Source organism: Scomber japonicus, chromosome 5, assembly GCF_027409825.1.
Source record: "Scomber japonicus isolate fScoJap1 chromosome 5, fScoJap1.pri, whole genome shotgun sequence".
In the NCBI taxonomy this organism is placed as follows: domain Eukaryota; kingdom Metazoa; phylum Chordata; class Actinopteri; order Scombriformes; family Scombridae; genus Scomber; species Scomber japonicus.
In genome coordinates, this window is record NC_070582.1 from 1787770 (window position 1) to 1804928 (window position 17159).

The window sequence follows — 17159 nt, forward strand, 5'->3', positions numbered from 1 at the left end:
GGTTATGGGTTCACACTGTCCAGGAAGGTCGGAGACAGTCTTATGCTCCTTAAACCTCTTCAAGAAACATCAAGCTGCTTGGAGATGATCTTATAGCCTTTACCTTTTAATGTGCTTGTCTAAAACTTTCTTTCCTTTGCTGTCTCTGATCCATGTTCAGATTGGTGAACTCAATGAAACCAAACAGCAGAGTGACATTTGAATCGGCTGAATGACTGACGACTACACGATTGAAATATCACTGTAATCTTATTGTTCCAACAAATCTGTCAAGGACATTTTATAATACCTTCATAGAATAAGCGAAACTTGATCTCTTCTCACACTTGAATCTATGACAAAGGCGATTGCTTTGAACTTGATGAAGCATTGTTTCAGTGAGCTGTGAGAGTACCAACACATTTATCCACGTCTGTAAATGGACAGAACGGGATGTTCCCCGGGTCCTATGTTCCCCGCTTTGTATGTGACCGGGGAACATAGGGATGATCCCGTCTACAGTTAGCCAGTTAGCTGAGTTAGCAGCCGAGTTAGCATGAGTTAGCCGCCGAGCTAGCAACCGAGTTAGCCGCCGAGCTAGCAGCCGAATTAGCCGCCGAGCTAGCAGCCGAATTAGCCGCCGAGCTAGCAGCCGAATTAGTAGCTGAGCTAGCAGCCCAGTTAGCTGCCGAGCTAACAGCGGAGTTAGCCGCGATCGGGGAACATAGCACCCGGGGAACATAGGTACGCTCCCGACAGAACTGAGTGTAATCTAACAGTAAATACTCATCGTCCTCTTTGTGTTTTTTTCGGCAGGGCTTCCTGAAGAGCGAGCGCGTGTCCCGGATGGTTCAGAGCGGCGGCTGCTCAGCCAACGACTTCCGCGACGTCTTCAAGAAGAACATCGAGCGTCGCGTCCGCAGCCTCCCGGAGATCGACGGCCTGAGCAAAGAGACCGTGCTGAGCTCCTGGATCGCCAAGTACGACGCCATCTACAGGGGGGACGAGGACATGCGGCGGCAGCCACAGCGGGCCCACCTGAGCGCCGTGTCGGAGCTCATCCTCAGCAAGGAGCAGCTCTACGAGATGTTCCAGCAGATACTCAGCATCCGCAAGTTCGAGCACCAGCTGCTGTACAACGCCTGCCAGGTAAGCCTCTACACCTCCACCTGGTTGTTTGATCTCACGTTAAAGCTGCAGTTGGTAACTTTGAGCAGAGAGAGGACTTAGCATCAAATTTGAAGAAGTACAACTTTCAGATCCCCCCTCCTCCCTCTCCGCTGCACTCCTGCCCTGCCTCCAATGTCCCTCCCCCAGAGGAGGCTGACGTGCACGCGACCACGTGCACACGACCATGATCACGAGACCAGTAAAACATGAGCTACACTCCACACAGCTAGATATAAAAAGCTTTACAGTGACTTTCACATGGCTATACCTCACCTAGAAACTAGAGATATGAGCTTGACTGAGCTGAGGAGGAAGGGGGAGGGGCCTGTGAGGAGGAAGGGGAGTATTTCTAAATGTACACTCAGCGTGAGGATGAAGACTAGGATGAGGAGGGAGTGGAATCATAGGATGGAAAAGGCTCAGAGATGAGAGGAGCTAGATTTCAATCTGCTCTCCTCCCAGTTTATTGTGAGCCAGCAGGATTTATAGAGGCAGCAGCTGACAGCAGCAGTCATCTGTTGGATGGATGCAGCTAATTGTGTTGCTGCAGAGCTTCTCCACACACACACACACACACACACACACAATACACACACACACACACACTCCTGTTTGTTTAGAAATAATAAATTCAGAGTTACAGTCCCTCTGCTTCTGCTGCTGCTGTTACAGGGAGCAGCTATGATGTGTAGTACTACGGTTCCTAGAAAGCTCCTGTTGAATACACACACACACACACACACTCTCTCTCTCTCTGTCTCTCTCTCTCTCTGTCTCTCTCTCTCTCTCTCTCTCTCTCTCTCTCTCTCTCTCTCTCTCTCTCTCTCTCTCTCTCTCTCTCTCTCTCTGTCTCTCTCTCTGTCTCTCTCTGTCTCTCTCTGTCTCTCTCTCTCTCTGTCTCTCTCTGTCTCTCTCTCTCTCTGTCTCTCTCTGTCTCTCTCTCTCTCTCACATACACACACACACACACTCTCTCTCTCACACACTCACTCTCTTTCTCTCTCTCACACACACACACACACACTCACTCACAGTCTCTCTCTCTCACACACACACACACACACACACACACACACACACACAGTGCAGTGGTTTATTTATCATGATCAGTGGTTTATTCTGAGCTCTGCGGTTTCAACTCTGGTTTCAATAAGAGACACAGAGAGCAGCTGCTGTGTAGTTTTAATGTTGATTACATTCTTACAACAAATATTAATGAACCTTTACACCATGACTGTAACGTATACGAGACTGCTGATGATTCAACCTGATACATACTTCAGTCTACAGCTTTGTTAGATACAGTTAACTCATAGCTCTCACTTCATCTTATACAGGCAGGAGGCTGTAAGATGCTTTCTAATTGATTAATTAATTAATGCAGTTAATGTTTGGCTGCTGATCATTTATCTTGTCTACTAGTTATGTTTCATATATTCATCAGGATAAATATAATAAAATAAAAACCTTTGTTATTGTGCTCTTCTTGTTATCATTAACAAACAAAGTTGGGGCTGTAAATTACAGGAGATTCGGAGGGAGATCTTCTTGTACTTCCTTCCTTGACTCGAGGACGCTCTCTTTAAAGCCCCAAAAACAATTAAACTCTCCTTTCTAAACATCAGGCTGCATCTTTTCCTCCAGCAGCAGCTCACAGTGTAAAACAGACAGGTGGAATGAAAAATTAATAATCAGCATGAGGGAGGAAAGAAAGGAAGGAGGGAGAGAGGAAGGACAGAAGGAAGGAAAAAAGGGGGAGGGAGGAAGAAGGAGGGAGGAGGAGGGAAAGGAGGGAGGAAGAAAGGAGGGACAGAGGAAAGAAGGAAGGTTGGTAGGAGTGAGAAAGGAAAAGAGGAAGGACACAGGAAAGATGGAGGGGAGGAAATGAAGGCGGGAAGAAAAGAAGGAAGGAGGGAGGAAGGAAGGACAGAAGGAAGGAAGAAAGGGGGATGGAGGAAGGAAGGAGGAAAGGAGGGAAAGAAAGAAGGAAGGACAGAGGAAACAGACGGGGTCAATTTGATCTTTTTGATAAAGAGCCATGATTTCTTTTTCTTTACTTCTTCAATCTTTAGTCTCTTATGAGACGGCGATTTATTAAAAGCTTGGTTTTATTACTGAAATTAGTCTTTGGGGGGAGGGAGGGGGGTTAGGGTTGGGGGGGGGGGTTACAGCCATTAGTCGTGAGTCATTATAGCTCCATCGCTGCCTTCTCAACAAATATCTCACAACATGCTTCTCATTTCTAACGAGCTCCAAATTGTAACCGACTGCTCCAACAATTAAACATTATTACTGACGAATGACTTCAGTCTTCACTTCACTTCACTCTGGTGTCAATGAGGCTTCGGATCAGACTGTAAACAGACCTCCAGGAAGCAGAGGAGCATGAGGAGAGATGGAGGGGTGGAGGGGTGGAGGGAAGCAGAGGAGCATGAGGAGAGAGGGATGGAGGGGTGGAGGGATGGAGGAGTGGAGGGAAGAAACAGAGCAGGTGGAAAAGTCTCAAAGCCAAACTGTGCCGACAAACAGGAAGTGGCTCAGAGAGAAACGGAGAGGTTCTGGGTTCACATCCCAAACGAGCCCCCCCCCACTTATTCATGAACTGACTCAGAGTTTAGACAAAGAAGGAGGAGAACACATGTCTGAATCACAGACTGTATAAAAGAAATGGACGTCCCATTGGTTTGTGGACTGCTGCTCGGAAGCCAATAGTTTCGAATCTGGGCAGCGCCATCTTGAAAATTTCAGGTGCATGCTGGGAAAAATAAAAACACGGATTCTACTTATATGGGCATGAGGCGGGGCCATGGGCGGAGCGGGGATGTTGCTATGGTTACGAGGGCTGGATCTGGAGGACATTGGTCAATCAACCTGTCAATCAGGACGTAGCCCCGCCCCCTAATGCATACCCTGCTTTATCGTCACATATAAAATCAGGGAGGCCAAAATGTCCCAAATGAACATCATACTGCATTGAAGAAGGCTTTAAACTAGCGATTGAGACCATAAACACATTTTGAAAACGTTTACTGAGGTTAGAAATCAAGTGAGAAGTTGGTGAATTCTCCATTGACTTGTATAGAGACGGTCGCCCCCTGGTGGCCTTTTGATAGAATGCAGCTCTAAGTTACTTCCTGGTTGGCCTCATTATCAGGCTATTCATAGAAATCTGTGCTGATGCAATGAGTCCAAACATTTATTCATTTTAACTGGCACTAAACGCAACACGTGAGCATTGCATTGTGGGTAATCCTTCCCATTGAGGGGGGGGGAAATGTATCTTGGGAAACATCCACAGCTAGAACTGAAACGATTAGTCGATTCATTGATTAGTTGCCAATTATTTTAGGTCCATGTGTCTGATTCCAGGTTCTTTAATGTGAATATTTCTGATTCCTTATTTTAATATTTTTAATCCTCTGTGACAGTAAACTGATATATTTGAGTTTTGGACATTTGATGATGTCATCTCAGGCTTTTGGGAAACACTGATGAATGTTTTTCACCATTTAATTACATTATATGGAGCTCTTCCTTCCTTCCTCCTTTCCTTCCTTCTTCCCTTCCTTGCTTTCTTCCTTGCTCCCTTCTTTCTTTTCTCCCTTCCCTCCTTCCTTTCTCCCTTCCTCTTTCTTCCCTTTCTCCTTCTCTCCTTCTTCCCTCCTTTCCTTCCTTCCTCTTTTCCTTCCTTCCTCCTTCTTTCCTTCCGTCCTTCCTTCCTTCCTTCCTTCCTTCCTTCCTTACCTCCTTCCTTTCTCTCTTCCTTCCTTCCTTCTTCCTCCCTATCCTTCCTTTTTTCCCCTCCTTCCTCCCTCCTTCCCTCCTTTCTCCCTTCTTCCTTCCTTCCTTCCTTCCTTCTTCCTTCCTTCCTCCCTTCCTTCCTTCCTTCCTTCCTTCCTTCCTTCCCTCCTTCCTTCCTCCCTTGCTCCCTCCCTCCTCCCTCCTTTCCTTCCTCCCTTCCTTCCTTCTTCCTCCCTTCCTTCTTTCCCTCCTTCCCTCCTTCTTTCCTTCCTTCTTCCTTCCTTCCTTTCCTCCTTTCCTCCCTTCCTCCTTTCCTTCCTTCCTCTTCCCTCCTTCCTTCCCTCCTCCCTTCCTTCCTTCCCTCCTCCCTTCCTACCTTCCATCCTTCCTCCCCTCCTTCCTTCCTTCCTTCCTCCCTCCTTCCTACCATCTAATCGATGTGTGTGTAAGTTGAACTCTCAGGTTGATGTATTTTTAGCTTCCTCTGTCATTTGGTGTGTGAGCATCCTCCAGCTGAGAGGAAGAGGATGATGATGATGAAGAGGATATAAACACACAACCTGCAGAGATGTGAGGTGTGTGTGTGTGTGTGTGTGTGTGTGTGTGTGTGTGTGTGTGTGTGTGTGTGTGTGTGTGTGTGTGTGTGTGTGTGTATGTGTGTGTACTTCTGTCCGCTGATGGAAACGGATGGAAGGAGATAAAAATAGGAAAAGAGAGGAGGAGCTGCAGCTGGCGATGGAAGGAAGGGTCCAGGTGTTTGGATCAGCTGGTGTGTGTGTGTGTGTGTGTGTGTGTGTGTGTGTGTGTGTGTGTGTGTGTGTGTGTGTGTGTGTGTGTGTGTGTGTGTGTGTGTGTGTGTGTGTGTGTGTGTGTGTGTGCTGAGTTAGTATCTAAAATTAAACTCTTTCCATTTCTCTCTCTCTATTTAAATTGACCCCGTCTGTTTTGACTGTTCCGTCTTTCTTTCTTTCCTTCCTTCCTTCCTTCCTTCCTTCCTTCCTTCCTTAGTTCCTCCCTTCCTTAATTCCTCCCTTCCTTCTGTTCTTCTTTCCTTCCCTCCTTCCTTCCTTCCTTAGTTCCTCCCTCCCTTCCTTCCTTCCTTCTGTTTTTCTTTCCTTCCCTCCTTCCTTCCTTCCTTCTGTTCTTCTTTCCTTCCCTCCTTCCTTCCTTCCTTAGTTCCTCCCTCCCTTCCTTCCTTCCTTCTGTTCTTCTTTCCTTCCCTTCTTCCTTCCTTCCTTCTGTTCTTCTTTCCTTCCCTCCTTCCTTTCTTCTGTTCTTCTTTCCTTCCCTCCTTCCTTCCTTCCTTAGTTCCTCCCTCCCTTCCTTCCTTCTGTTCTTCCTCCCTCCCTCCTTCCTTCCTTCCCACCCTCCTTCCTTCCTTCCTTCCCTCCCTCCTTCCTTCCTTCCCTCCCTTCTTCCTTCCTTCTCACCCTCCCTCCTTCCTTCTTTCCTCTCTCCCTCCCTCCAACCTTCCTTCCTTCCTTCTTCCTTTCCTTCCTTCCTTCTTTCTCCTCCCTCCCTCCCTCCCTCCTTTCCTTCCTTCTTCTTCTTCCTAACTTCCTTGACTCGAGGACGACAGGAGGGTTAAACAATTAGTCACCCATTATTAAATTACTCCTCTGCTGTTTTGACAGTTGATTGTTTTCAGTCTTTTTTTAAGAAGAAAAAAAACCTCTAAATTATCTTCATAAATTTTGTCACATTCCTTAGTTCCTCCCTCCCTTCCTTCCTTCCTTAGTTCCTCCCTCCCTTCCTTCCTTCCTTTCCTTCTTCCTTTCCTTCTATTCTTCTTTCCTTCCCTCCTTCCTTCCTTCCTTAGTTCCTTCCTTCCTTCCTTCTATTCTTCTTTCCTCCCCTCCTTCCTTCCTTCCTTAGTTCCTCCCTCCCTTCCTTCCTTCTATTCTTCTTTCCTTCTCTCCTTCCTTCCTTCCTTCCTTAGTTCCTCCCTCCCTTCCTTCCTTACTTCCTTCTGTTCTTATTTCCTTCCTTCCTTCCCTCCTTCCTTCTTTCCTTAGTTCCTCCCTCCCTTCCTTTCTTCTGTTCTTCTTTCCTTCCCTCCTTCCTTTCTCCTGTCCTTCTCACCCTCCCTCCTTCCTTCTTTCCTCCCTCTCTCCTTCCTTCCTTCCCACCCTCCCTCCTTCCTTCTTTCCTCCCTCCCTCCCTCCTTCCTTCTCACCCTCCCTCCTTCCTTCTCCTCCCTCCCTCCAACCTTCATTCCTTCCCTCCCTCCTTTCCTTCCTTCCTCCTTTCCTTCCTTCCTTCTTTCTCCTTTCATTCCTTCCTCCTCCCTCCCTTCCTTCCTCCCTCCTTTCCTTCCTTCCTTCTTCTTCCTAACTTCCTTCCTTGACTCGAGGACGACAGAAGGGTTAAACAATTAGTCACCCATTATTAAATTACTCCTCTGCTGTTTTGACAGTTGATTGTTTTCAGTCTTTTTTTAAGAAGATAAAAAAACCTCTAAATTATCTTATTTCATGAATTTTGTCACATTTGTAGAATATTGTGAATAGTCTTTTTAATCTTCTGTGACAGTTAACATTTGAGAAGCTCATGTTGGGCTTTGATAAACAGTGATTGACACTTTTCATTATTTTCTGACAGCTAATCAGCTGATTGAGAAATGAATGAACAGACTCTTTGATATCAGTTGCAGCTCTACTCTTTTATTATTTACCAAGCAGACCTCTCAGTAGCTTTTACTCTTCCTCCTTTGTATTAATGACTGTTTTTTCTCTATATTCAGACAGATAAAGAAGAAAACTGACCAGTTAAAGTTTGATCTGTTAGTTATTGAGTTGGTTAGTTGTGGTTTAGTCCATTATTCGTCTGTTTGGTTCTTTTATTCAGATATTTTGGCTAAAAACAGAATGTAACTCAGCTGTAGAGGAGCTCAATTGATTTTGGCCTGTGTGTGTGTGTGTGTGTGTGTGTGTGTGTGTGTGTGTGTGTGTGTGTGTGTTTGTTTGTTTTTCTATCCTGGTGGGGACCACAACCTGACATATCACCAACTCTGTGGGGACCGAGCATTGGAATCAATAGTGAATAGCCTCCTGGTCCCCACAAGGTTGGTTTTCCTGACTTTGTGTGAACCCCAGAGTTCACACACGGTACTGCAGTGCGGGGACCTTTTCTTGACAAAATGTGTAAGTGTGTATATTAGCGTATTAGCTTCGTGATTAGCCCCCTGGGTCAGGGTTTCAATCCAACATTTGTTCAAATACTGAATATGAATTATACTGTGATGTCAACAGTGATGTCAACTGTATGCTAATAGACGTTAGCAATACGGGTCCCATCGAAGGGGGCAAAATTCAGGTTTCAAATTTATCTGAGAGTTATTAATATTTCAAGTAATTGTTTTGTTCAAATAGAATTATGATGAATTTAGGAGTTAAAATGACGTCTCTGGACCCTTTTAGAAAGGCTGGTACCCACAGGACATCACCCAGTCAAGGGTCCCCACGAGGTATTAAGACAGGTATGTGTGTGTGTGTGTGTGTCGTCTCTCATTAGTTTAAAGGGACGATAGATGAAGTTCTAATAAATTAGCAGCCGCTCCAGCAGCCGCCAGTTCTCACTCTCTGTCTCCATTCCTCCATCCCTCCATCCCTCCACCCCTCCATCCTCCATCCTTCCACCCATTCATCCCTCCACTCCTCCACCCCTCCATCGTTCCACCCCTCCACTCCTCCACCCCTCCATCCCTCCATCCATCCACTCCTCCATCTCTCCACCCCTCCATCCCTCCACTCCTCCACACCTCCACCCCTCCATCCCTCCATCCCTCCACTCCTCCATCCTCCATCCACCCATCCCTCCACTCCTCCATCCCTCCACTCCCCCATCCCTCCACCCTTATATCCCTCCACTCCTCCACCCCTCCACCTCTCCATCCCTCCACCTGTCCATCCATCCACCCCTCCATCCCTCCACCCCTCCATCGTTCCACCCCTCCACTCCTCCACGCCTCCACCCCTCCATCCTTCCATCCCTCCAACCCTCCACCCTTCCACCCCTCCACCCCTCCATCCCTCCACCCCTCTATCCTTCCACTCCTCCATCCTTCCATCCCTCCATCCCTCCATCTCTCCACCTCTCCACCCCTCCATCCTTCCATTCTTCTACCAAATTAGCAGCCGCTCCAGCAGCCGCCAGTTCTTAATCTCTGTCTCCATCCCTCCACCCCTCCACTCCTTCCATCCCTCCATCCCTCCACCTCTCCATTCCTCCATCCCTCCACTCCTCCATCCTTCCATCCCTCCACCCCTCCATCCCTCCATCCTTTTGATCCGTGCTGTAACTGGCAGACAGACTGTAATTGTAATTGTGTGTCATTTCTCTGTCAGCCCTTCGTCTCTTTGTCAGATGATCAGCTGCGTTTGATTCAAAGCAGGTCACCGAGTTTATAAAAAGAAAGCTGAGAAACAAGAGACTGTTGTTTCTGTACATAAAGAAGATTACATATCTGCAGATGATTCAAATCAAAACATTATTATGTCATCGGTTTCTATTTTTATTACAACAAAGTGAGAACGGTTTTCTTTGGGATTACTGTTTATTATCATTAACATTAAAATGCTCAATTTTAGCATCAATACAAAGTTTGTGATGCAGTATTACAGTAAAAGTACTGCAGTATTACAGTAAAAGTACTGCAGTATTATAGTAATGTAGTATGCAGTATTACAGTAAAAGTACTGCAGTATTATAGTGATGTAGTATGCAGTATTACAGTAAAAGTACTGCAGTATTATAGTGATGTAGTGTGCAGTATTACAGTAAAAGTACTGCAGTATTATGAGTGATGTAGTATGCAGTATTACAGTAAAAGTACTGCAGTATTATAGTGATGTAGTGTGCAGTATTACAGTAAAAGTACTGCAGTATTATAGTGATGTAGTATGCAGTATTACAGTAAAAGTACTGCAGTATTATAGTGATGTAGTATGCAGTATTACAGTAAAAGTACTGCAGTATTATAGTGATGTAGTATGCAGTATTACAGTAAAAGTACTGCAGTATTATGAGTGATGTAGTATGCAGTATTACAGTAAAAGTACTGCAGTATTATGAGTGATGTAGTATGCAGTATTACAGTAAAAGTACTGCAGTATTATAGTGATGTAGTATGCAGTATTACAGTAAAAGTACTGCAGTATTATAGTGATGTAGTATGCAGTATTACAGTAAAAGTACTGCAGTATTATTAAGTGAACTTTGTAGTATTTCAGGAGGAAAACTGTCTCTAATAAACTCTCATTGTAGTTTCACATTTTCTCCAGAAGCTTTGAATGAGAAGAAAACACTTTGATCACTGTTGATAAAAATCATCTTTATTGATTATTGAAGCTTCAGATTGTTGACACATCCAATCAGTAAAGTGTGATCAATGATTTCATGTTCAGATTGACTTCATCCACACAGTCAGTTAGTTTAACCCAGAATGTCAGCTATGTACAAGAACATCATTAATGATTATTATCATGATCATTACAGTTTGATTGAACATTTCTTTATGAATTTACAAAGTGATGAGAACAAAATATCTGTGATGAAGGAAGTTCTGCTGTTTTCTCTGTTTAAGAAACAACAGACACAAATACATCAATACAAACATGAAACTAACATTTAGAACAAAGAGAAGTTCACATTTTCATCTGAAGAAATGTCAGTGAAGGTTAAAAACATGGTGATGAGCAGTGAGAGCCTCCATGGATAAAAACACACAGGAAAAAGTCACATTACAAGAAAAACTGAATATATCAACGATATATACATAAAGTAAAATAAAAGTTGAATATCGTTATTAGCGTACCAGCTCTTCTCTGAGCAGCTCAGAAACATGGAGACAAAAACATGAAGAATTACATCATCTGACACATGAAGTCTGAAATGACTTCTGTCTATTTCACTTCACACAACTCAGCTGTGCCTCCAACATCATAAAGCAAAAGTCCAGCATAGAGAGGCTGAGTGAATGTGGTCTGGACTCTGTGGAGGAGAGTAATGGTTTCAGAGACGCTGTAGAAGGACAGAATACCTGCTCTGTGATCCAGGTACACTCCGACTCTGGAGGAACGAGGACCTGAGACGGGAGCATCAATGTTGTTGAACCAAAATTCATAACTGTTAGTGTCACAATCTAAAGACCAAGATTTGTCATTACGTCCAAATCGAGATTCAGGTCCTACTCTGCTGATATTCTTGTATGCGACTGCTACATGAACCCCCCATCCTCTCCACTCCATCTCCCAGTAACAACGTCCAGTCAGACTCTCTCTACTCAGGACCTGACACCTATCCGTGAATCTGTCTGTGTGACTAGAATAAGACTGTTCTTCTGTCGCCCATTCTACTTTTCTGTTCCCTTCAGATAATAACAGATCTGTGTGTACTGTGTTTGGATCCAGAGTGATTTCGCGTGAATATTTTAAGAACTCAGCTCTGGTCTTGGGTTCTGGTTCTGACAGTAAAACGTCCACTTCAGTCACTGCCAGTGAGATGTTTGTCCATTTGTCCCTCAGGATGTCCTGTAGTTTATCTCTGAGCTCTGACACAGCTGCTGTCACATCCTCAAAGTATCTGAGAGGACGGATATTGATGCTGGATGAGTCTGTAGGTTCACTGAGTTGTGACACTGAGGGGTAGTTGTGTAGAAACTGGTTGTGATCCTCTGTGTGTGAGAGCTGCTTCAGTTCAGCGTCTTTCCTCTTCAGCTCAGTGATCTCCTGCTGCAGCTTCTCCTGAAGCTCTTTGACTCCACTCACTTCAGTTTCCTGCTGGGATCTGATCTGCTGCTTCACATCAGAGCTTCTTTTCTGGAGGAGACGGATCAGCTGAGTGAAGATCTTCTCACTGTCCTCCACTGCTTTATCAGCAGAGCGACTGACGGCCTCCACCTCCTGTTGAAGCAGCTTCACATCTTTCTCTCTGTCCTGGATTCTCTGCTGGATGTTTAGTCGACTCACCTCGAGCTCTCTCTGCCTCTCAGTCCTTTCTGCTGCAGCTGGGACTGTGTCGTGGCCTTTATGATCCTCCATAGTGCACAGATAACAGATACACTTCTTATCTGTACGGCAGAACATCTTCATCACCTCATCATGACGAGAGCAGATGTTCTCCTGGAGCTTCTCCGAGGGCTCCACCAGCTTGTGTTTCTTAAATTGACCAACAGTGTAATGAGGCTGGAGGTGATTCTCACAGTAAGAGACCAGACACTGCAGACAAGACTTGAAGGCTTTCAGCTTCCTCCCAGTGCAGACATCACAGGCCACATCTTCAGGTCCAGCATAGCAGTGATCAGCAGGAGCAGCTTGGAGTCCAGTCTTCTTCAGCTGCTCCACTAAAGCTGCTAACATGGTGTTTTTCTTCAGGACAGGCCTCGGTGTGAAGGCCTCTCTGCACTGAGGGCAGCTGTAGATCTTGCTCTGATCCTCTCCATCCCAGAATCCTTTAATACAGCTCATACAGTAGTTGTGTCCACAGGGAATAGTCACCGGATCCTTCAGTAGATCCAGACAGATCGAACAGCTGATTGAGTCTCGGTCCGGCTGATCTCTCTGCGCCATTTCAGCTCTCAGAGGCAACGACTGACTGAGCTTCACTTCCTGATAAGTTTAATAACTTTGAACTTTGAACATCATGTGATAAAGTTGTAAAACCAGCCTGACAGCTCTGTGCTGAGTCACATATTGAACCTGTCAGCAGCTGTACGGGAAGAAGTTACTTTACTGCAGTAAAAGTACTGCAGTATTATAGTGATGTAGTATGCAGTATTACAGTAAAAGTACTGCAGTATTATAGTGATGTAATATGCAGTATTACAGTAAAAGTACTTCAGTATCATGAGTGATGTAGTATGCAGTATTACAGTAACAGTACTGCAGTATTATAGTGATGTAATATGCAGTATTACAGTAAAAGTACTGCAGTATTATAGTGATGTAGTATGCAGTATTACAGTAAAAGCACTGCAGTATTATGAGTAATGTAGTACGCAGTATTACAGTAAAAGTACTGCAGTATTATAATGATGTAGTATGCAGTATTACAGTAAAAGTACTGCAGTATTATGAGTGATGTAGTATGCAGTATTACAATAAAAGTACTGCAGTATTATGAGTAATGTAGTACGCAGTATTACAGTAAAAGTACTGCAGTATTATAGTGATGTAGTACGCAGTATTACAGTAAAAGTACTGCAGTATTATAGTGATGTAGTATGCAGTATTACAGTAAAACTAACGCAGTATTATTAAGTGAACTTTGTAGTATTTCAGGAGGAAAACTGTCTCTAATAAACTCTCATTGTAGTTTCACATTTTCTCCAGAAGCTTTGAATGAGAAGAAAACACTTTGATCACTGTTGATAAAAATCATCTTTATTGATTATTGAAGCTTCAGATTGTTGACACATCCAATCAGTAAAGTGTGATCAATGATTTCATGTTCAGATTGACTTCATCCACACAGTCAGTTAGTGTAACCCAGAATGTCAGCTATGTACAAGAACATCATTAATGATTATTATCATGATCATTACAGTTTGATTGAACATTTCTTTATGAATTTACAAAGTGATGAGAACAAAATATCTGTGATGAAGGAAGTTCTGCTGTTTTCTCTGTTTCAGAAACAACAGACACAAATACATCAATACAAACATGAAACTAACATTTAGAACAAAGAGAAGTTCACATTTTCATCTGAAGAAATGTCAGTGAAGGTTAAAAACATGGTGATGAGCAGTGAGAGCCTCTATGGATAAAAACACACAGGAAAAAGTCACATTTAAAGAAACTGATGATATAAACGACACATACATAAAGTGGAAAGAAGTGTTGAATATCACTATTAGCATGTCAGGTGATCTCTGAGCAGCTCAGAAACATGGAGACAAAAACATGAAGAATTACAACATCTGACACATGAAGTCTGAAATGACTTCTGTCTATTTCACTTTACACAACTCAGCTGTGCCTCCAACACAAAGTCCAGCATAGAGAGGCTGAGTGAATGTGGTCTGGACTCTGTGGAGGAGAGTCATGGTTTTAGAGACGCTGTAGAAGGACAGAATACCTGCTCTGTGATCCAGGTACACTCCGACTCTGGAGGAATCAGGACCTGAGAGGGGAGTTTGAATGTTGTTGAACCAAAATGTATAACTGTTAGTGGAACAATCTAAAGACCAAGATTTGTCATTATGTCCAAATAGAGATTCACTTCCTGCTCTGCTGATATTCTTGTATGCGACTGCTACTTGAACTAATGTCCCTGTCCTCTCCACCTCCCAGTAACAACGTCCAGTCAGACTCTCTCTACTCAGGACCTGACAATAATTAGTGAATCTGTCTGTGTGACTAGAATAAGACTGTTGTTGAAACGTACATTTTACTTTTCTGTTCCCTTCAGATAATAACAGCCGTGTGTTTACTGTGTTTGGATCCAGAGTGATTTCATGTGAATATTTTAAGAACTCAGCTCTGGTCTTAGGTTCTGGTTGTGGCAGTAAAACCTTCACTTCAGTCATTGCCAGTGAGATGTTTGTCCATTTGTCCCTCAGGATGTCCTGTAGTTTATCTCTGAGCTCTGACACAGCTGCTGTCACATCCTCAAAGTATCTGAGAGGACGGATATTGATGCTGGATGAGTCTGTAGGTTCACTGAGTTGTGACACTGAGGGGTAGTTGTGTAGAAACTGGTTGTGATCCTCTGTGTGTGAGAGCTGCTTCAGTTCAGCGTCTTTCCTCTTCAGCTCAGTGATCTCCTGCTGCAGCTTCTCCTGAAGCTCTTTGACTCCACTCACTTCAGTTTCCTGCTGGGATCTGATCTGCTGCTTCACATCAGAGCTTCTTTTCTGGAGGAGACGGATCAGCTGAGTGAAGATCTTCTCACTGTCCTCCACGGCTTTATCAGCAGAGCGACTGACGGCCTCCACCTCCTGTTGAAGCAGCTTCACATCTTTCTCTCTGTCCTGGATTCTCTGCTGGATGTTTAGTCGACTCACCTCGAGCTCTCTCTGCCTCTCAGTCCTTTCTGCTACAGCTGGGACTGTGTCGTGGCCTTTATGATCCTCCATAGTGCACAGATAACAGATACACTTCTTATCTGTACGGCAGAATATCTTCATCACCTCATCATGACGAGAGCAGATGTTCTCCTGGAGCTTCTCCGAGGGCTCCACCAGCTTGTGTTTCTTTAATTGACCAACAGTGTAATGAGGCTGGAGGTGATTCTCACAGTAAGAGACCAGACACTGCAGACAGGACTTGAAGGCTTTCAGCTTCCTCCCAGTGCAGACATCACAGGCCACATCTTCAGGTCCAGCATAGCAGTGATCAGCAGGAGCAGCTTGGAGTCCAGTCTTCTTCAGCTGCTCCACTAAAGCTGCTAACATGGTGTTTTTCTTCAGGACAGGCCTCGGTGTGAAGGCCTCTCTGCACTGAGGGCAGCTGTAGATCTTGCTCTGATCCTCTCCATCCCAGAATCCTTTAATACAGCTCATACAGTAGCTGTGTCCACAGGGAAGACCCACCGGATCCTTCAGTAGATCCAGACAGATCGAACAGCTGAGTGTTTCTCGGTCCAGCTGATCTTTCTGCGCCATTTCAGCTCTCAGAGGCAACGACTGTCTGAGCTTCACTTACTGACAAGTTTAATAACTTTGAACTTTGAACATCATGTGATAAAGTTGTAAAAAGCAGCTCTGTGCGGAGTCACATGTTGAACCCGTCAGCAGCAGCAATGGAAGAAGTTACTTTACTACAGTAAAAGTACTGCAGTATTATAGTGATGTAGTATGCAGTATTACAGTAAAAGTACTGCAGTATTATAGTGATGTAGTATGCAGTATTACAGTAAAAGTACTGCAGTATTATAGTGATGTAGTATGCAGTATTACAGTAAAAGTACTGCAGTATTATAGTGATGTAGTATGCAGTATTACAGTAAAAGTACTGCAGTATTATAGTGATGTAGTATGCAGTATTATAGTGATGTAGTATGCAGTATTATAGTGATGTAGTATGCAGTATTATAGTGATGTAGTATGCAGTATTACAGGTTGATGTGTGTGTTGGAGCCGCTCTGACTTGTTGACATCGCTCAGACTCTGATTAACAGCTTTATATAAAACCTGGTTGTCATAGAAATGTTCAGAGAGGCAGAATTACAAAGAAAGGGCTTCCAACAAAGACCATGAAATAGAAGTCATGGTAACAAAGCCAGCATGTACTCTGATCTGTGTGTGTGTGTGTGTGTGTGTGTGTGTGTGTGTGTGTGTGTGTGTGTGTGTGTGTGTGTGTGTGTGTGTGTGTGTGTGTGTGTGTGTGTGTGTGTGTGTGTGTGTGTGTGTGTGTGTGTGTATCCTCTCTGTCATCCTCTTACACAGAAGGAACATGATAATCAACAGAAGCTCTAATTAATTTCAGATCTATTAAATTCTGAGTCTATAAATACAGAAACACACATCCACTCCGACCGTCGGCATCGGAGCAGAAATCACATCTTTCTGACTGAAGTTTGAAGTTCAGTGTGACTTTATCTGACAAACATCAGGTTTATAAAATGTTTTCCAGACAGAAGCCGACCAGAAAGATAATAGCTGTGTTTGACACATCAGAGGTTAACAGCTGACAGACTCACAGTTCTTACTGTTAGAAGTTTAGGACCAAAATCTCACAATCTGGATATATTTATATATTTACGTACATACTTACATACTTACATACATACTTACTTACTTACTTACTTACATACTTACTTACATACTTACATACTGACATACATACTTACTTACTTACATACGTACATACTTACTTACATACTTACGTACTTACATACATATATACTTACTTACATACTTGCATACTTACATACTTACTTACATATATACTTACTTACATACTTACATACTTAGTTACATACTTACATACTTACATACTTACTTACATACTTATTTACATACTTACTTACTTACATACATACTTACATACTTATTTACATACTTACATACTTACTTACATACTTACATACATACTTACATACTTAGATAGTTACTTGCATACTTACATACATACTTACATACTTACATATATACTTACATACTTAGATAGTTACTTGCATACTTACATACATACTTACATACTTACATACTTAGATAGTTACTTACATACTTACTTATATACTTACTTACATACTTACGTACTTACTTACATACTTACATGTATGCTTACTCGGGATGCAACAGTATTCAGTAAAATATGAGTTCGG

General features: G+C 43.5%; 2 protein-coding genes across 2 annotated transcripts; both read right to left on the reverse strand.

Moving 5' to 3' along the window:
* Window positions 1–10792: 10792 nt before the first annotated feature.
* Window positions 10793–12457, reverse strand: LOC128359156 (E3 ubiquitin/ISG15 ligase TRIM25-like). Its single transcript, XM_053319594.1, has one exon. It carries the CDS (start codon window positions 12455–12457, stop codon window positions 10793–10795), a length of 1665 nt encoding a protein of 554 aa, XP_053175569.1.
* A 1202-nt stretch (window positions 12458–13659) lies between these two features.
* On the reverse strand, window positions 13660–15513 carry LOC128359168 (tripartite motif-containing protein 16-like). Its single transcript, XM_053319605.1, has one exon. It carries the CDS (start codon window positions 15493–15495, stop codon window positions 13840–13842), a length of 1656 nt encoding a protein of 551 aa, XP_053175580.1. The 5' UTR covers window positions 15496–15513; the 3' UTR covers window positions 13660–13839.
* Between the last annotated feature and the right edge of the window lie 1646 nt (window positions 15514–17159).